The sequence below is a fragment of the Rattus rattus genome, chromosome 1, assembly GCF_011064425.1.
Source record: "Rattus rattus isolate New Zealand chromosome 1, Rrattus_CSIRO_v1, whole genome shotgun sequence".
NCBI lineage: Eukaryota > Metazoa > Chordata > Mammalia > Rodentia > Muridae > Rattus > Rattus rattus.
This window is the reverse complement of record NC_046154.1, coordinates 47,389,997-47,411,156: the sequence shown is the minus strand read 5'-3', so window position 1 is coordinate 47,411,156 and position 21,160 is coordinate 47,389,997. Positions and strand designations below refer to the sequence as shown.

Genomic DNA, 21,160 nt, shown 5'->3' with positions numbered 1-21,160 from the left:
TTTACCTTTCTGTGTATACGGCAGTATTACAGTGTTAGTGACACGGCTAACGGAGCCTTCTACACACAGGCAAAGGTTTTCCTTGTTCATTTTACTCTCTGAAGCCAAACAATGATGGGGAAAGAACTGAACAACTTGGATATGCATAGCACGAGCCATTTTAGCTTCTCCACATTGCTTTTTCACTCCAGGGGAAGGGAAGGTCTGTGGAATGATCAGTTGCCTTTCCAAAGACTAGTCTACCTATGACCATCTAGCAACAAGGGTTTATCCCTCACCAAGAAGATGAGAATTCTCTGAAGTTTACTGCAGTTCTTGGTTTCCACCGGGGAAACAAGCTTACTCTAAGTGCCATATGCATGCCGTGCACTGGCCCTTAAATTCCCTCCTGTAATCCCAATACTGGGCCTCTCAGGTGTGTCTTTGGTCCGAATTTTATGGAAGAAGAATGTTTCTTCTCCAAGCAGAAAAATCTTTGCCTGTGTGAGTAATAATCTCCTTTATTCTCATTCTGCAAGAGCCGTTGAGTGTAGACGATGCTGAGAAGCACTGTGGTAACAGCCCAGTCCTGCAAGACACCTGGGTTCCGGTTTTTAGTGTGGGTTTCCAGATGCTCTCAATAAGTTGCAGTTGGTCTTGAAGTCATTCTGTAGCCCATGTAGGCCTTGAACTTCAGATCTTCCTGCCTTAGCTTCCCTAGTAGCTGGGATTACAAGCCTGTGCAGCCTAGTCCTGCCAGCATTTATTCAGATGGGCCAGTTGCTGCTTCATAATGTCTAACCCAGGCCAAATTAAAGAAAGTCACAGGGTTTTGTTTTTTAAAATTGGGTTGAGTGCAAGCTCCGTTGGGTGCCTAGGATCCATTTCCATCGGGTTCCCGCAACAGCCAAAATGGTGAAGCTGATCGAGAGCAAGGAAGCTTTTCAGGAGGCCCTGACCGCTGCGGGGGACAAGCTTGTGGTAGTGGACTTCTCTGCCACGTGGTGTGGACCTTGCAAAATGATCAAGCCCTTCTTTCATTCCCTCTGTGACAAGTATTCCAATGTGGTGTTCCTTGAAGTAGACGTGGATGACTGCCAGGATGTTGCTGCAGACTGTGAAGTCAAATGCATGCCGACCTTCCAGTTCTATAAAAAGGGTCAAAAGGTTGGGGAGTTCTCTGGTGCTAACAAGGAAAAGCTCGAAGCCACTTTTACGGAGTTTGCCTAATCATGCTCTGAAAAGTGTGACCAGCTCCAGCGGGTTAAAACCTGTACCTTTTTTAATTTGCAAAAAAACCTATGAAGTGTGGAGAGACTATACCCAACTGCCATCTGATTATAAATGACAATAAAATATTAATCTACCCTTTTAAAAAAAAATTGGGTTAAAAGTAGCAGATGGTTATGAAATGTAACTCTAGTTAGGCAGTTCTTTTATTTTAAAAAGAACTTTAATAACTCTCTCCTCGAGTGATCACTCTGCTGATTTCCTGAGCTAGGCTGATCACAGGCAACTCTTACTTTAAATGAGATTCTGAGATACTTAAAAACTTAGGGTTACACAGTAAATTTGGATGTTCTCTTGTACTTAATCTTTTGATAAGAAATTATTTGAGTTTAAGATTTGGGAGACATCTGTCAGCCTTGTTGTTTATAGACCACACAGCTGGTACATTGGCAGTTTCTGCTCAGGGGACTTTACTTAGATATTTTTGTTTTATTTGTAGCATCCAGAGGCCTCCATTCAGGCTGTTTTTTCAGATGCCCAAATGCATATTTGGGCTTTAGAAGGTAAGTAGTATCTTTGAACTGTAATCTGTGACTGTTGACTTTAATCAGCTAATTTTGAAGTCTGTTCATGAAAGGTCAGCTCTGGTATTAGGTTTTCAGCCCTTAAATTTCAGAATATCTTTATCTTTGTTTTATACGGATAGCTTTCTTACCTTCCTCTGTGGCCTGCCAGTCCTAGGCACAGAACCAGGGCCTCCTTACTGCTAGGCAAGCACCCACCCCGCTGAGTCACAGCTATAAGCCTAGATGGGCTTTGATTTGGGTAGAAATTTTCTTGTACATAAAGAAGTTGAGGCTAAGAGTCTTCCATATCTTTCTATATAAATAAAGTGTAACCAATAGATAATCTTTACTTATGGTTGCTTTCATGGAAATGTGAAAACTTGATTGGTAAAGAACTGTTGCACCTTATGCATACTACCTTCATGATACTTCAGAGACTGGGGGAGGACTTTCTTGACCACAGCATGTAAATATCCTCACAGCTGTCAGGGTTTCTTTGTTTTGTTTTGCGGTGCTAAGGCATCTGATTGCTTCTTTGGGGCTTGTTCCATCTGGTGTCCAGTTTTGTTTTGTAGCTTTTCTTTATAATTCCCCTTATATCCAGACCATCAGCATCTTCCCAAATAGACATAGTCCAGGTGGGTTTGTCTAATTGTAATTTTGCTTTTCTGTTTTCTCCCCCTCTTGAGGTCTGTCTCACTTAGTAGCAGCATCATTTACAGAAGATAGATTTGGAGTTGTCCAGACCACGCTCCCAGCTATCCTTAATACTCTGCTGACTCTGCAGGAGGTAAGTGACAGTGTTCATTGTGAGTGCGGGCTATCCTCCAGTGTCCAGAGTTTATTTCTTCAGTCTAGTAACAAAACATGTTGGAAGTGAAAATCCTGTTCTCGCCCTTAAGAAATTACAGTCTGTGCTGGAGAGATGGCTCAGTGGTTAAGAACACTGACTGCTCTTCCAGAGGTCCTGAGTTCAAATCCCAGCAACCACATGGTGGCTCACAACTTTCCATAATGGGGATCTGATGTCTGAAGTCAGGTTCAGTGTACTCACATATATAAAATTAATCTTTTTAATACAAAAAAAGAGAGAACAAGAAAAACTTTACTTAAAACTTTTCCAGAAACTGAAGAAGTAAGTATGCTAACCTTGTGTGATAGGCTGCTGGAATTCAGGTAGAGAGTGCAGGCTCTTCTGTTCAAGTTCATCCCTTGTATCTCAGACTGGCCTTAAACTCTGTATACCAAGGACAACCTTGAATTTCTAACCTTCTGCCTGTATCTCCCAAGTACTAGAGCACCATACTCCACTGTGTGTGTGTGTGTGTGTGTGTGTGTGTGTGTGTGTGTGTGTGTGTGTGTGTTGTTCTTGTTGTTGTTGTGTGTGTTGTTGGTTGGTTGGTTGGTTTTGAGACAGGATCTCAGTGTAGTCCTGGCAGTCTGTAACTGTTAGAGATGACCTGTCTGCCTCCTCAGTGCTGGGACTAAAGACAAATGCTGCCACGCCCAGCCCTTTCTGATTTTGAGTGATTGTTTTATTCTGTCTTTTGTTATTGTGGCTATGGGAGGTACAGACAAGGAGATTGGGGCACATAGACACAGTGCTTGAGTGCAGTATGCTCTTTACAGGAGGCGCTAAGCTTGGGCCAAAGAGTATCGTTGTTGCATCTCTGGGTCTGGAAAGGAGGAAAAAACTTGCTCCACAGTTACTCTGTTTAAAATTCAGTTCCTATCACCACTTAGGAAACCTTACTTGGTAAAGGCAGTAATTTTTTTCCCTATTTCTTTATTGCTTTGAATATTCTGTTTGAGTTTTTTATTTTGGGGGCCTATTTTGAGATGGGGTCTCTTTAGGTAGCTCACATGACCCAATAAAGTCCTAATCCCCCCGCCCTTGCCATCCAAGGCTGGGGTTATAGTTAGGTGCCACCCACTTCCAGCTCAACACTGCCATACAATAGAGCAGTCAGCACTCGAGCTGCTTTCTGTCCTCGGAGCGTCTTCTTTCCTACCTTGTAAAGTGAGCAGTCACTCTGATGACAGACAAAGAGGCTCACTTGTGCGTTGATGTAATCCGAGTTTACACAGAAACCTCCGAGAAGGCAGCCTCAGGCTTTACCCTGGACTAACTGCAGAACACTAACAGTGTAGTGGCCCCTATGGAGAACAACAGGTCACATCCATCATCCTTCCTGACCTTGTCTACTGTCATGTCCAATCCACATAGGATTCTTGGAAGTATGATTCTATCCTTGAAATGTTTTGGCACATGATCTATATAGTATGTTTTGTTCAACTAATGTGTGTGTGTGTGTGTGTGTGTGTCTGTCTGTCTGTCTGTCTGTCTGTCTATGTGTAATAGAATCAAGATTTCAAGATTCCTGGCACAGTACTTAACTTTGCTTGCAATGTGTTTTAATATTTTGTTGTTTAACTTCCTTAAAAAGTACCACCTGGAACTCATTGAAATTGAGTATATGATGCTTCCTTTGAGCACGGTGACCTCATTGACTACACAGAGGTCTCTCTGCCCTACAAGTGTTCCCTGATTCAGTTATTCCGGTCGCACTTACCCCACCTATGGGATTCTAGAAGAAACTCAGTCTACTTCCATTTATTGCAGTTACTTATATCTTTGAGTGGGAAGATAAGATTTCAGATTTGTCAAAAAGTCAGTCCTTTCCTTGAAGCACAAAGGAGTTGAGATGGAAATACTGAGGGCAGAGGAGAGAGAGATAAAGAGGCTGTGTTCTGCAGTTGAGAGTCAGAGGGGCAGACAGTAGTAGCCCTAGGGAGCTGACACTTCACTTCTGAGAACTCAGGTCCCTTTGTGGGGCTCCTGTTGTATTCACAGATGATATCCTCAGACCTGTACCCTAGCACTACTGCCTGCTGAGCCATCCTACCAGTCCTGTAGTGTTCTTAAAGCCCTTAGGGTTAGAAAGGAAATCAATTATATTGCGTCGTATTTATCAAGGTAAGTGTTTGATTTAGCACTTTGTGCTTAAGTAGGAAGCTCTGTCCATGAGTTTGCGATTTGTCGTCGTTTTGAAGCAGGTGAGTGAATGGTGTTCTGAGGACACTGGAACAGCAACAATAGGATGTGAAGATAGTGGTGACTTCTTTAATACAGAAACTGCAAATGTCACTGTGATTTGATGTCCCTATTCATAATTAGAGTCAACACTAAATTATACTTTAGAGCTTTGGGAAGGTAAGTGTTGTGAAGCCCAGACAAGAGCCTTCCTCCACGCACAGCCCTCTTTGCTGCTGTGTTTCTCTGCTTCTTTGCCCTCAGGTTGCCTTTCAGATTCCTCCTTGGCCGTGAGTCTTTCCCTCTTCAGATTAGGCCTTGCAGTCTATTACTTCAACCACTTTATTACTAGATCCTGTATCTTTGTGGTTTTAGGTTCCCCACCCACAAACCCACATAATTCCTGTATCTGCTACCAATTCTTTTACCAGTTGTTCCTGACTTTTCTTCAGGCCTTTCCTTCTCACTCCCACCTCATACCTGAGATCCCTCTCATTGTGACTAGACTGACTGCCATTCCTCCCTTGAGCCATCTGCTTTAAAGCCATCGTAGATCATTCCAGATCCCCTCAAGTGTGACTTACATGACTGTTCTTTGTCTCGAATGTGCTTTTCTTTTTACGGGCTCTGCTTTGTGATTCCCATGTCAACACTGAATTAGTAGAGCAGAGGCCAGGACCCATCTTCTCATTCTCTTGCTCCTACCATATGATATGGTGCCTGGTTAGTGACAGGTGCTTATGAAGATGCTCGTTGGGTGCCTGCTCATCTGCTGAGCTACTGCATAAACACGAGAACTCATCTCTTCTGGGTCTTGAGCTGAGTGACAGTTTTGACGCTGTGGGCTGATTATGATGACTGCTCCTTACTTGGAGGAGGCAGCCGTGCTGTGCCAGTCACATCAGTTCTTTTTTGTCTTTGGTTTTATGTTCTATGATCTTGAAGGGATAATTGCTCACAGTGAAGAGAGTAACTTGTATTTCAGTAATTCTAGGCAAGTTGTGTAGTATTATTAGCTTTTGGCTGGTTACTAAGAGGCATTTGTGAGGTGCTATTCTGTCTGTTTTACTTCTCAGTGGCGATAGCATCAGTCATTTAGCTGTGAGCCTTTAAAGGCAAAATGGAAAGGCCTGGGAGACTCTCACTCTTTAAGCTATTTGAGTCAAGGACTGGAGAGATGGTCATCCCGAAGAAGTTCCTGCTGGTGGCCAGGTCATCTGTAACCCGTATCCTAACAGTATCCAGCTACTGTATCCCTCAGGTTTTGATTAGTTAAAATAGAAATTCATTTAAGTGCTAGCTTCGGCAGCACATATACTAAAATTGGAATGATGCAGAAATTCATTTGAGAGCATTACAGAGTTTGTGACAGTTAATTTGTCATTGGTGGTTAGGGAACAACTGCCTTCTTGCTTAATATCAGTAACTGTAGTTGTCTTTAAAGAGGTCCTTAGAGGTAAAAAGTTGTGGGCCAAGATATTTTTTGTTTGTTTGTGTCCCCCACCCCACCCCAAAACAGTGTTTCTCTCTGCAGCCCTGGCTGCCCGGAACTGCTCTACAGACCAGGCTTGGACTCCGTGCTGCAGAGTCACAGAGGTCTGCCTGCCTCTGCCTCCCGAGTCCTGGGATGAAAGATCTGTGCCTCTAGCACCTGCCTATGAATATTTTTTAATTACAAAAATTTTAAGCTAAAATAAATATTAAAATTATATTATTAAACGTTTTTATTTTTAGGTTGGGTATGGTGGTGTACATTTTTAATATAGCATTCTGGAGGCAGACAGATGGATCCATGAGTTACAGGGCAGCCTGGTTATATTGTAAGGTCTAGAACAGCCAAAACTACATAGTGAGACCTTGTCTTTAAAAGTTTTATCATCCCTCCCTCCCTCCCTCCCTCCCTTCTCCCTCCCTCCCCCCTCCCTCCCTCCTCCCTCCCTCCCTCCCTTCTTTTCCTTCCTTCCTTTCTATTTTTAGCCTAGTGGTGCAGACATAAAAACTCAGTTCTCTGGGAGGATGAGATAGGAAAATTGCAACCTCATTCTTCACCTAGGCTATAAAATGAGTTCAAGGTTAGTTATGGCAACTTAAGAGACCTCCTCTTAAAATAAAAGAGGATCAAGAGGGCTGAGGATTAGCTCAGTGGTGGAGCATTTGTCGGTAGAAGGCCCAAAGTACGGGGAGAAACGTCACTGCGCGGTTGTGTGGCCTGGGTGTATTCATTTACCCTGTGACCCCTCAGCACCACCAATCCTGTTCATCTGGAGAGCATAGTACCTTAAATGGTTTGTTAGGAGATCGGCCTGTCTAGTTTCTGTCTCATCATCTACAAGTTAGATTTTGATCTTGGAATATTGAAATTGATTCTATTCACAGATTCATTCATCCAACAAATGCTTGGCTATCCAGTACTTACCATGGAATGACATATAGAGTGGGAACTACAGACATGATTCTTGTTCAATAGGAGCCTGCATGCTAGACCTAAGGACTCAGTGCATAGAAATAAATGCAGGATGGTGACAGAGCATACCATGATTCTAAACTGAGGTTGCGGGGCGTGTGACTGTGGTGGAGGGCAGAAGACCCTTGGCAGGGGTTGGTTTTCTGCCACCATATGTGTGTCCCAAGGATCAAATTCAGGGCAGCGAGCTTAACAGCATGTACCTTATCCATTGAACTGTCTTGATAGCCCCAAACTAAGATAGTTTTGGGAATGAGAGGTAGAAAGGGTGCCTTGGCCAGTAGCTTCCTTGAGGATGAAGAGGTTGGAAGGAAGTAAGCGGGGAAAAGAAATACTCTTGAGGGCTAGAGCTTTAAGTTTGAAGGTGTGCTAGTTAATTTTCTCTTCACTACGACTGTTTGACAAACAATGACTTAGGGGACGAAGGACGAAGGGGTTGTCTGGGGTTCAGAGGCAAACAGTACATCATGGCAAAGGAGGCATGACGGTAGGAGCAGCTTTTTGTCCACGGTACCAACCAGAAAGCAAAGAAGATTTCCAATGATCATAGTCTGACGCTTTGTCCTTGTTTAGTCTGGACATCACTACGTCTCTGGCATGGGGTTATTTACCTACATTCAAGGAAAGTAATCTCACCTCTGGAAAGCCCCTCATGTAAAAGTAACTTTTGTCTGCCTGGTTGTCATCTGCCAGGCTTACTGTCTTAGTCTGCTAACCTAGGCCTAGTCCTGGAAGCTTCTCTCCTCCTATAATCTAATCTAGGCCTAGAATTTCAGCTTCTGAGACTTGCTGCTGAATAAGCTCACCCTTTCCTAGTTCTTTCTCCGGCTGGTTGATTCAACTCTGTTGTTCTGGCTCAAAATCCTCTCCAACTCACTGATTCAATCTGCCTTCTCTCTCTTGGCCTCTCCTGAATTGCTCTCCTTGGCCTCATACTAACTTTTGGCAGTCTGTTCTAATCTTCTGGCTTCTCATTCCCTGGTTCATTCTATCTTTACTTGTATCTAGCTTGTTCTCTTTTTAACCTGTCTCTGTAAAACTGCCTCTCTCTTTTCATGGCCTCTTAAGTCACTTTCCTTTCTTCTTTCTTCCCATAAGAATTGGGCAGATCCTATTCTGTCAAATCTTTCTCTGAGTCATCACTTTGTCTGCCACTCAATTAGACATCACTTTCAAACATGGGTGCTTCCTTCAGCAAACTAATTTTACCTCTGTTGTTTGGGAGTAAAGGTGTATACCAAGGTCATTTTTGCCTTCTAGCCAGAGGGGATCAAAGGTATTTGCTAAGAGCTGAACCACACCACAACTAGAAACAGGTTTTTTTCAGTAAATAACACAGTTTCAGGGTTCACAGCGTGATCAAATATCCTGTAACACTCTCATAGTGTACACTGAGGTATGTCACCTAGGTGATTCTTAATCCCATCAAGTTGACAGTGAAAATTGACCTTGATAAAAGCCCAGAGAGTTTTCACCAGAATCCTGCAGTCAGGGTGGATTTGTCATTTCTCTAGAATTTTATGTAGTTTGACTTAACTTACAGTACAGTACTCAAAAGGAAATACTTTATAAAAATGTAACAGCTTGGGAAGTTAAAACAAGGCTTGTTTTGCATGACTGAATTTTTCTTGCAAGGCTACATATTGCTATGATTTATTCAATCAAGATCATACCCAGTAAATGGTTGAGTCAGAATTGGAAACCAGGCTTTTGGACCCCAAATCCTGAGCACGCCATGTATCAGATTACCTCTTTAGGGCTTGGCACAGGTGTACATTTCTTCACTTCTGCAGAGGGAAGGGCAATCTGACACAAGTGCCAGCGTGTCAGATCTGGAGTCAAACAGAGTTGGGTTTTATTAGAAAAGACGTTTGTTGTATTTTTTTGCATTCAAAATTCCATTAATTAGAAGCTTCATCTCCATGTCGGGAATTATGAAATGCAGAAAAGGATACATTGTAGGCCCAGTATATCCGAGTGTCCACATCTGGGTGATTTGAGTAGTTCCTGCCTCAGGAGGTGTGGGGGGTCAAATGTATACTCTGTGCCTTTCTGTATAGCACTCAGGTTATCTGACCTCATAAGTGGTTGGTTAGTAAGAGCTTGTTCTCGTGACTGTACTGTCACCACCCCTGTGCAGTGCAACAGAGCTTCCAGTTAACATCAGGGCTTTGCCCTAAGAAGTTTTTGGGAGAGCCATCAGCCAGCCATCCAGGGCACCCAGCTCTGGAGAGCTCCACATTCACGTCCAGGCCATTGCTTCCCGGGTGGCCAGACAGAATAATTACTCCTGCTTTCTGAGATCAGTGTCATAGCCATAGAGTAGAACTGCATGGTCAGTGTCACTTCTGAAGTGCTTGGTACTGAAATGGTCAAGTGCTTCCACATAAGCATGAAGAGGTGAACTTGACCCTCAGCAACTATGGCAGAGCGGGTGTGGTGGTTTACAGTCTCAGAGCTGGTGATCCCGGGCTCACTGGTCAGCTTATCTAACCAGTGACTCCCAGTTCCTAGTAAGAAGCTTCAGGAGTGCCACCTGAGGTTGACTTCTGGCACCCGCACACATAGTGTTTTAGATTTTAAGGTTTTCAGATTTGAGAATATTTGGATAGATTCTAGTAATTGAGGATCCCTCACTTGAAATATCTCAGAATCCATTTTGGAACACTTCAGATTGCAAAGCATTTTGAACTTCAAAATTTTAGATTAGGATATTCACACTTTATGAAGGTTATCAGGCATAACTTAGTTATAAGGGGCTAGAGTGGTTTCTTTACCTGTTGAGGTGCTGTTAACGGGAACAGAGTTCGTCGTGCTTGGCTGCATTAGCGCTGTTACTTGAGGTGATGCTTTGGAAGCACTGTCCTCAGTTGCTGGCACACAATAATTGTAGTCCCTTATTTTAGTCATCACTACTGAGAGTGCTTTCAACCACAGGCCATTTTGTCCCTTCGGAGACATTTAGCAATGTCTGAGGACACTTCTGTTGTCTTTATTTTGGCTTTTGCTAATGTATGACTGTGGAAGTATAAGTAGGCAGTTATTTTCATAATAGCAAGCTCTCCGTAGGCTTCCTTGGGCCCAAAGGTAGGTAGTGGTAAATTGTTCTCCAGGGTGTTTGTCCGTGAGTGTGCTGTGTTGGTGTCACTGCCCACTCTTCACTTGAGATGCTTGCTGCTTCTCCGAGGTCCTCCTCACACATGTGGTCTGCATGGAGAGCAGGGGCCGCAGGCAGAGGATGCGTGCATGGAGTCGGCTGACGAGCGTTTTAGTTCTGGCTCCGGTGCTGCAGTGATTGTTGTGAACCACAGCTGCCCGTGTTGACCTGTTGATGCATTCAAAAGCTTGACGTAGCTGCTCCTCACCACACGTTCATGTCCTAACCATTAACCACTTGAACTTTCATCTGTGCAATATTTTAAGTCGTTCATTTTAACTTAATTATTTAAAAGGAAACATAGCTATTGTTAAAAGTAGAAGTCTAGTTTGGCTTCTGTAGATAGAATATATGTTTAAGATAGTGTGGTGTCTCAAACCATATCATGTTTTGAGACTTAGATTAAAAATTCTTTTTTAATGATTTGTTTGTTTTTATTTTATGTGAATTGTTTTGCCTGCATGTGTGTCTGGGTAAAATCCCCTGCATCTGGAGTTACTGACAGTTGTGAGCTGCTGTGTGGGTGCTGGGTGTTGGACTTCGGTCCTCTTCCCAGTTCCTAAAGATTATTTCAAGTGAACCACTTTAGACTTAACATAAGCAGTCTCTCTTATGCTCCTCACAGAATCCGAGGTGGGTACTGAGAAGAGGATGAGGACCTTAGTGACTGTTCACACCAAGCATATACAGTGGGCGGGTGAGAAGGTGAGGACTATGAGGTCAGGTCAGGTCAGGTCAGCTGTTTGTGCCAGAGCACAGGAGCCGGCGGAGGCAGGGTGAGTGCTGCTCTACTCAGCAGTGGCTGAGACAAAGCAGGAGAGGGCAGGCAGACAGCAGTGGCTCATCTTCGTGGAGTTACGTCAACACAGTGCAGTTGTTAGCAATTCGAGTTAGTGTTCATGTAGTTTAGTTAGCTCATCTTACTCTGATCAGTATAAAATTGTTAATGAGGGATTTTGTATTCTTCACTCTGTCTTTGGAAATCCTATGCGCATGTCACTGTACAGCTCGTCTAAATTCAGTGCTGTCATATTTCAGTGCCCAGCAGCTATGACTGACCAGTGGTTGAGTTCGGCAGCATGGTTCTGAAATTTAATGACCTTGGTGACATTGATTATCTTGTAAGATTTGGAAATCAAGCATGGCAGCACATGCCTGTAATCTACCTCTTGGGCAGCTGAGGCAGGAGAATGCTCGTTTGAGGCCAGCCAGTCCTTACATACACATTGAGATACAGAGTAGCTTTAGAAACATGGAACGACTCTACCCAAAAAACAGACAGATCTAGGGAGATGGTTTGGTAAAGCCCTTGCTGTGTAAGCATGTAGACCTAGTTGAAACCCATTTAGAGCTGAGTATGATAGTGCATATCCTTTTTGTAATTAAAAATTAAAATCATGGGGTTGGGGATTTAGCTCAGTGGTAGAGCGCTTGCCTAGCAAGCGCAAGGCCCTGGGTTCGGTCCCCAGCTCCGGAAAAAAAGAAAAAAGAAAAAAAAATTAAAATCATTCCATGTGTGGATATTTTGCGTACATGCAAGTCTGTATACCATTTGTGTGCTTGGTGCCTACAGAGGCCAGAAGAGGTTGTTAGTGTCTCTGGTACTGGAGTTAAAAAGGTTGTGAGCTGCTGTGTGGGTGCTGGGAATAGAACACGGGTCCTGGAAGAGCAACTAGTACTCTTAACTGCTGAGCCATCTCTCCAGCCTCAGGATATAGCTCTAATCTCAGTATGCCTATGGCAAGATGAGAGGCAGAGACTGGAAAATTCCTGGAAGTCCATTGCCATCTAGCTTGCCATATACAGTGACAGACTGTCTTAAAGTGGAGAGTGCAGGTTGACAGCTGACACTGTCCTCTGTCCTACACACGGGCACTATGTCATATGTGTAATTCACATACATGAGAAATAGTTTTGACAGAACAATATTCTGTATGTGTGTATGTGGATATATAAGTGTATGTTTGTATCTATATACACATGCACATGAGTACACACATACTGTATGCACATTCATGTATACATGCATGCCTGCAGAGGCCAGAGAATACTCTTAGGTGCCAAACACTTTCTTTTTTGAGATGGGTTCTTCATTGGTATGGATGGCCAGTGAGGCCCAGGGATCCATGTCTTCACAGTTATAAACACGTCACTATTCCTGGCTCTAGGACAAATTTTTCTAACAAACTTTTTATTACTGTTTTTGTATGTGAATATATGCACGTGCGCCTTTGCCACTTTGACGGTGTGGGTTATGAGAATCGCAGTCATCAGGCTTGGCTGCAAGGTTTTTACTTGCTGCTCTATCTTGCCAGCCATAGAACAGCATATTCTGAAGAAGAAAGAAAAACGTGTGTGGATTCCCACTAGTAGTCACTCAGCAGCAAGAACAGTGTTTATAAGGTCATCATCTACTCCAGAGACTACATGGTGATTTCCCTTGATCTCTTATGGTATTTGTGCCTCAAATTTAATTTATGAGAGTATGGCAAGTGGTGGAGATGTTCAGACAAGGACAGGAACAGTCGTAAATGAATGTGGTCCTGGTATCAGTTCCTGGGTTTGTATTTATAAACCTGACAGAAATTGGTTGTAACTATATTGCAAATTGTAACTATATTGTCTATGTTTTCTTCAACAAGATTCAGAAAGTTTAAAAAGTAATTACAGGGGTTGGGGATTTAGCTCAGTGGTAGGGCGCTTGCCTAGCATGTGCAAGGCCCTGGGTTCGGTCCCCAGCTCCAAAAAAAGAAAAGAAAAAAAAAAAAAAGTAATTGCATTTTGATTGTAGGAACACAGCAGAACTATTGGTGAGCTTGGATGTATTAGGAATAACAATACATCTTTGATTTTAAGTCACAGACGAGATGTGTTTCAGATTTTGCATGGCAGCTGTTGGGCACCTAATTGCATGCAGAGGATAACTTCCCATTTCAGTTGCATCTTACCTTTCATCTGAAAAATGTGAGCCAGGTGTGGTAGCCCAGGCCTTTAATACCAGCAGGTAGAAGCAGGGAGATCTTTTGAGATCGAGGTCAGCTTGGTCTACACAGCAAGCTCCAGGCCAGTCAGGATTGCATAGTAATATCCTGGTTTGTTTTTGTTTTTATTTTTGTCTTTAGTCTAAAACTTCAAAATGTTGGATAAAGGTTTGCTACCTTTATGTTCTGACTTGAATTTGTATAGTTTTTTTGTTGTTGTTGTTGTTTTTTTTCTTTTCTTTTTTTCGGAGCTGGGGACCGAACTCAGGGCCTTGCGCTTGCTAGGCAAGTGCTCTACCACTGAGCTAAATCCCCAACCCTAGTTTTTTACATTACTTTGTCATTCTGTCAGTGTTTTGTAGGCTATTGTATGTGCCTGTGCGTGTGCATATGATTTTATGTGGATGTGTGGCATGAAGGGTGGAATTCAGGAGGTAAGGTAACTTTAGATTTTAAAAATCACAAGTTTAGTGGATCCAGGTAGTAACTAATTAGGGTGAGAAAATTACAGTGGGAATAATGTCTCCATTATGACTCGGGGTTACTTAAAACTGCTCAAATGTTTCTCTGAACACCACCTCCCATACTGCCTAGAAGTATTTCAAGTATGTCTCAGCCTCAGGAAATGCTCTAATAAGTGATTGTTGCGAAAGAACAAATGATTGGACTTGAAGTTAACATGGCAGACTTAACATATGCATTAAATTTTGTTCCTTTTCCAAAATTCTACTATTGTTAAAATACATAAATCCATAAGCAGGGTTGGACTCAATGGCAGCACAGCTCGTGAAGCTGGAAGGCAGATGTTGAGTCGATACGCTTAGCAGATTCCAGGGGCAGGTCCTGCGTTGGCAGTGGGAGACTCTGGGTGCCTTTACAACCAAGGTTGGGCTCCACAGGAGGGTGGATCAGATGCCAGTCGGACCGTGGGTCCTCTGCTGCCGTCTGCTCTTTTCCCACTGCAGCCTGAGGTTCATCCTCAGGAGACCAGGACATGGCCTGGACTGGCTGCACAAAAGGAGTTCTACTGAACATGGGACCCAGCCTTTCACACAGGGTAGTAGGTGACTGTCCCTAGGGTGATCTAGGGACAAAGACTTCAAATGACTGAGGGTGGAGTTCACCTCAGAGTCCATGCTGATCACCTACCAGGAAGCCTGACAGTTCTGGGAAGCTTTAGTCAGCTCCTTGGAAGGTTCCACTTGCAGTCAGGAGCCAAGCATCACCAGATCTGAGGAAAGTCTCAAATATGGCTGATAGAAACCAAAAGAAGGGGAGAAATAGAAAAATCAAGAACTATTATCGAAATTCATAGGAATAGTGGATGTTTTATCCTTGAGCAAAAATAGGGTGCTAAAATAAGAAAGAACAACAAGATGACACACAGGGGCTGGAGTCATTTCACTCCTGGTGGCTGTCTTTGGTGTGAGTAAAGTGACTGTGATGTGCTCCCACTGAAGTCTCTCCTGCCGGCAGAGCTAACAGCCGACAGCTCGACTTTTCGACCGTCTTACTGTAACAGCTGTGGTATTTTGTAATTGTATTTTTTGTCCTTGGCCTTTAAAAGCTTTTGCTTCCTAACAGCTTCACCGTGTATGTTCTCTCTTGTTCCATCTACCTGCTCACCAGCACCCATCTCCTAGAACTGCAAAACCTAAGTTCAAATCAAAAAGAAAGAGAAAAGGAGACTAGTAATGGCTTTTCTTTATTAAAGGCTAACGTTTTGGTCCTTTTTGCTGAGATCGGGATAAGTCATCCCCTGTCACCAGTGATGAACAGAGCATGGGGTTGTGGGGCTCTGCTGAGCCATGGAAACTTGGGATGGCCCTGAAAAGGTGTTTCCAAGTGTTGTGATTGGTCACTGAGGAGCACACATGACTGTGTAGATGTTATGTAATCTATAGTAACAATTTCATTTGTTAGATTGACTTGACTTAAACATTTTTTACTTAAAATTGGTTTTTTTGCATTTGTTTATTTGGTGGGTATGGGCATGCAGTGCGCATGTGGAAGTTAGGACAGCTTTAAGGGTCAGATCACTCCTAGGTGGGGTGTGGAGATTGAACTCTGAATGCAGGTCATCTGTCTTTGCTGCAAGTGTCCTTACCCACCAAGACCTCGCAGGCCTTCTCACCCACCCTGCCCTTCATGATAGTCTGAACTAATGTTTCCTGTCTTTCTGGTCTAGGCTGTTGACAAGTACTTCAAGCTGCCCCACGCTTCTAGTAAACCACCCCGAACTTCAGGAAGCCTCGTGGACACATCCTACAAAACATTACGATTTGCTTTCAGGGCCTCACTGAAAACCGCTATCTACCGTATAACCACCACGTTTGGTGAACATCTGAAGTAAGTTAACCCATCTGATCACACCGATGGCCTATTCTCAGAAGCTCTTCAAGAGCCAACATGAGAAGGCATGTGTATTGAAAGTTCCTTCTAGGTTGGGGATTTAGCTCAGCGGTAGAGCGCTTGCCTAGCAAACGCAAGGCCCTGGGTTCGGTCCCCAGATCCAAAAAAAAAAGAAAAGAAAAAAAAAAAGAAAGTTCCTTCTAGGGCCTTGATAGGTCTCTGGGATTAAGGGCTTACATATGGACTTGGTATTTATATTTAAATGTTTATGACTGTCTTTGGGGATTTCTTGCAAATGACAAAGCTGCAAAATAGCAAGTGTGGTGCGTGTATGATATGTTTACACACATACACATAGACATACAGGCACACACAGGCACACACACACATAGACACACATACAGACACACACACACACACGCACGCACGCACGCACGCACATTTTAGTCACCAAAAGATCCTTAGAAAAAAGTCCTGAGTCCCTTTCCAAAAAAGAATATGCTAAATAATGTTCTGGTTACAGTTTGGTCAGGAAGCGTAAGGCGTGGGTGCTGGGATGAGCAGCATATTCCATAAATGAGGCTGTGGCACGTTGTGAATCATGCTGGAAAAACACCGGCAGATCACAACACCTTCAGAAACCAGAGAGAAACCACAAACGCCAGGCCTGTTTATATTTAGTTTCATTGATGTTTACTGCTTTGCTCTCATGAAACGCCCTAGCTGGACAGGATGAAGGATACTGGTTTCCTAACTGAGCTGTGTTTATTGTAATAGCAATGCGTTCTAGAAGGCATGAGAGGTTGTGCCTTTCTGTGTGCAGTCAGTAAACAGAATACTGTGTGCTGCCTGCTCTGTTTTTCCTCTCTTTCCGTAGCACAGGGCAGCAGGAACAGCAAATAGTCCTGGCACACTTCGGCGTGTGAGAATAGACAAGAACTGTAAATGATCCTGGATCATTGAGACATTTATTTCATTTCCTACAAGGAAACAAAAATTATGTATTAATGTCTAGACCCATGTTGTCCAGTACGAGGACCATGAATTATGGTTTTCTGTTTACTTTTCTTAACAATTTAGTGAGAGGCAGGGGTTATCTGAATTGACACAGGTGTGTCAGTGGAGACACAGAGCAGTTAAATCTTGTCTGAAGGCGTGTTTGTGCTAGAATGTGAAAGGAGGTCTCACTTGTTCTTAAAAATCTGTCCTCTTTCCATTTCCAGCACTAGTTGCCAGGTGCTGGGGGATAAGGATATATTAGCTAAGTGGTAGATGGCGGATTGTGGTTCTGCCTTTCTCCTTCCTCTGAGGAAAGCTATATTTTATTTAACTGGCACTGATGAGCAGAGTCAGGACAGAGTGGTACAGTAGGAAAAGACTTAGCTCCAGAGTTGCTCAAACACGCGGGTTTATATCTAGTTACAGGATTGGCTGTCGGGTGGTGGGGAAGTTACTGAAGCATCTCATCCAGGACCAGGCCACACAGATAGTCAGTTACAGAGCCAGGATTCAGACCAGATTTTGCTAACTAATTCTAGCTGCAATGTCTGCACTCTTAACCAGTGAGCCACGTGGCCCGGAGCTCTGAACCTCTAGGTGCTATTTAGGCTCCTACTTTGCTTTGTTTGGTGTTGATAGAGAAAAAAAATGGATCATGTATAGGTCTAAATAGTGGGTTATGACTGTATAATACCTGATTACAGGTGCAGATGAGATAGAAACAGGGTCTCTGTGTAGTTCTGGTGTCCTGGAACTTGCCATGTTGGCCATGCCAGCCCCCATCTTAGAGATGCAGGACTTACAGGCGTGAGCCATCATAGCCACCCATTGGCCCATCATTGGACACATTTGGCTTATTTCCAGCTTACAGCATCAAAATGTCCTTGAGTAGCAGAACCTAGAGTTTAAGGCAAGTCTCTACCTGCTAGCGGAGGGGAGAGTCATGGAGCAGGTTGGTGGTGAGTGGCTTCATTGGGGATTTCTTCATGGTGTCAGAGATGATCGTCGGCATTTAGGGTGATCTGTATCACAGGCATTTAAACAAGAATTCCGTGGTGCTGAAGAGAATTCAGCTGTCCAGAATTTATTCAATTCTATTACTAATTAAGAACGAGAAAACCAACGGTTTTATTGTATTTGATTTTTACCCCAGAAGTTTACAAAGAAGTTGTGTACTACTTCTCGGGTGTATGTGCCTGCCTTCCACCAAGGTAATAGCTTGTGATGAGTGGAGGGAGAGCTTTGTTCCCTCCACAACACAGTACATGTTCAAAGGGAGAAATAAATCCAAGCCACCAAGCTGTTACCTTTGAAAACGATTAATGGAATCTATTGTGTTTTAACCAAACATTTTAGTTTAAAGGATTTTATATTAAAGGCAATTCAAATACTCCACAATTCAAAGATAATGTTTGAATCTGGTTTGAATAAAATAATAAAATCCAGAAAATGTACTGCAGGGCCTGGAACTCTGCACAGCAGGTTCCATAGTAGAGCAGGTTAGAGTGATGCCCGCACTTGTCAGTCTGAATTTGCTCTGGTCGTTGAGAAGGTAGAAACATGCCATTGCCCGATGCAAGCCCTTGCCTTCATTAGATTAAAAAATGTTTTCATCCAGTTTTTTCAGAAGTACTAAATAAGTGAGGATTTCTATTCATTTTTAATTGTTTTGAAAAATATTGACTCTGCGCTCTGTGGTTCACTTAATATGCTTAATGTAGACTAAAGCTTATGCTTTGCATTTATGTCTCATTTAGTGCTGTGCAAGCATCTGCAGAACATCAGAAAAGACTTCAACAGTTCTTGGAGTTCAAAGAATAGTTAAGTAATATAAACTGTGTTCATTACCCTGCTGATACAACTACAGATGGGACAGTAAATGTTCAGCATTCTTGGATCAGAAGAAAATGGACTAATTAGATGCTTCCTTTGTCGTGGTGCCTGCTTTGAAAACTATACTTTAATGGGAGAAATCATGGAAAGAAATTCTCAGCAGAATAACCGAAAACTGCCTTTTCTGTACCAAATGCTTTTTGTGTGTGTGGTATAATAAAATCTTTATTCAGTTTTACAGGAGCGTCTGTGGCAGCCTTGCTCATATAACCTGATAACAATTACTCACAATTGTTTTTAGAATTTACTTTTGAAAACAGTGGAGGCAGCTCAGAAGTTAAAGGCGGGTGTCTTGACGTAGTCCCCCAATCGCACTAAGAGGTTAGCTCTTTGTAAACTCACAAAACATAAACTTGGGATTAGTTTGTTTACTAAAGGATAAAAATGGTAATGGCAGAGAAAAACTCACAGTAAAAATGTTGTCTACAGGACATATTTTGTTAATCTGTTAGTTGTGTTTTTGTTTCCAGGGACAAATTAAATTTGCATGATTGTCCAAAAAGAGTCTCGATTTACAGATGCTAACTCTATATAAAGGAATGTAGAAAAATTGAAATCTTAAGGTACACGATTAAGCATTCACATTTGGCTTTTGAGAAATAATTTGAGCAGCATCTATGACTTCATTGGACCATGCTGTACAGGATGGGAGCGCCCCAACGTTTCCCAGCCAGTTTTGCTTTCTTTTTTGAAATGACGTTAAACAGTTGGCAGAGGTCCTCAAAGAGGGGGAAAGGTTCCCTTCTCCTACTGTGTGTCTTTACCAGATCCAATTCTGGTGTGAGTCTAGTCTGTCTTCACATGGAGAGCAGCCTCTGCTGTGTTAACTGGCTAATTAAAATATAATAGGACAAGCTTTAGAGCCAGAAGCACATAGTCATCAAATAAGCAAGTGAAACTGGAATGTCAGGTGTCACTGTCCTTAGGAGCATGTACGTCCCAAATACACATGTACATGTGGTCATTTTATGGCTTATTAGACCATTTCTTTGGAGATGAATCCTGGGAAGTCCTGCTGGCAGATATTCTCTGGACTAGCTTTGGGCCAAAGCCTCCTTTGTAAGTCCTTTGCTGTTGTCTTTTTCTTTAAAGTCAGTACAGTATTGTATATGAATCTTAAATGCGATGTGTATGCCTGGCCTTTGTCCTCTTCATTGGCGTATCACATCTTTACAGATCTACTGCCCTTCAACAGGCATATGGCAAATTACAAATGAATCTTGCTAGCCTCAAAAATGTCTCTGTGGGACAATTCCTCACCTTGATTGTTAAGTTTTTGGGTCTTTTAAATCCCCCGTCTACCTTGTGTGTGAAGTTCTCTTGATCTCTTTTTCAGTGTTTCCAGTGTGTTGCTTTCCTACAGATAACCAGAGAAGCCTAGCACTATGTGTTCTGTGAATTAAAGCCATAGGCCTTTTATGTTTGCTGCTGCCTCTGACCGAAGCATTTCAGGAGACAAATCTTAATGTTATGTTTCCATAAAGAACTGTGGCGTGTTTGTAGCCTACTGAAGAGGGCGTTCCTTTAAACTTGGACGGACTCCTACGAAATGTCTGGTTCAGTTTAGGTTCTTGCCTTTCCCACGTCCTCTGGGTGAAAGTATATTTGATAGCAATATGAATCTTTCCGGATGTGCTGTGTCTGAGGTATTGACCACACCACATCTGCCTGGTGGGGAGCAGGACACTGCCATCCCCTCAGATCTGCATTGCCTTTGGAAGGTGAGGGGTCACTTTTTCCTTTGTATATTTGTGGGCCCTCCCTTTTTAAGAAAAAAAAGGGGGGGGGCACACAATGAGGACTTGAGGGAGGTCAGCAGGAGAGAAGCATTTGCTTGGGTGAAGTTGTAACCTGCTGACAAGCCTACTGAAGCGATGGCCTGAGATTAGTCTCTGAAAGCCTTTCTCTGACTTCACACCACGACTCTCTCGACACCGGTGTTTGTGTCTCTAATGGAACATAGGAAGCCACAAATTGCTTTTGCAGAGTAGTGGGAAAGTTGTAGACTTAACCTTCTGTTGAGTAGACACGGCTAAGTCACACTGGGTTCCGGTGGTGATGTCTTCAGGAGTGTTTTGTGTGTCTTCCTATTGATATTTATGATAATCTGTTTATATCCTTTTGTATATCATTGATACTGAATTGGTAGAAAATAAAGTGGCGATTCTTTGCCAAGACTGTTCACTGAACTCTGAATCTGTGTGTTTCATTAACCATTGCCGTTTGGCCTCCGAGTCGTCGTGTGTGAAGCCCGCAGGGGCTCACTTTAGCGTAACCGGCTTTTGCCCTACACCAGACTAATTTGGTGGATGATTGTGTTTAGTTTTAATTTCAAAGAGACTGAATTCTGAAACACACTTTTCCCCTCTCGTCTGTCTGTCTGTCTGACTCTTTTTTTTCCAAAACTAAATAAACAAAGACGGCAGGTGCTGAAAGCCATCTCTTACAGAGGTTTCTTTTCTTGCCAAAAAAGTATTTCTAAACAGATTGTATTTCCCAGGCTGA

The 21,160-nt window shown here is 42.9% G+C and overlaps 2 protein-coding genes across 2 annotated transcripts in view; both read left to right on the top strand.

Moving 5' to 3' along the window:
• Positions 1–20,844, top strand: part of Ndc1 (NDC1 transmembrane nucleoporin) — a 45,883-nt gene extending 25,039 nt beyond the window's left edge. Inside the window, exons 15-18 of the mRNA XM_032900872.1 lie at positions 1,709–1,772; positions 2,465–2,565; positions 15,600–15,760; positions 18,520–20,844. Of these exons, the coding sequence (XP_032756763.1) occupies positions 1,709–1,772; positions 2,465–2,565; positions 15,600–15,760; positions 18,520–18,583 (390 nt within the window). The 3' untranslated portion in view covers positions 18,584–20,844. The remainder of the gene's footprint in view (positions 1–1,708; positions 1,773–2,464; positions 2,566–15,599; positions 15,761–18,519) is intronic.
• Positions 841–1,352, top strand: LOC116899249 (thioredoxin-like). The gene has a single exon (XM_032900858.1). It carries the CDS (start codon positions 892–894, stop codon positions 1,207–1,209), a length of 318 nt encoding a protein of 105 aa, XP_032756749.1. The 5' UTR covers positions 841–891; the 3' UTR covers positions 1,210–1,352.
• Positions 20,845–21,160: the final 316 nt, after the last annotated feature.

Coding starts and splice junctions, on each gene's coding strand:
- LOC116899249 (XM_032900858.1), top strand. CDS start 892: ATGGTGAAGCTGATCGAGAGCAAGGAAGCTTTTCAGGAGGCCCTGACC.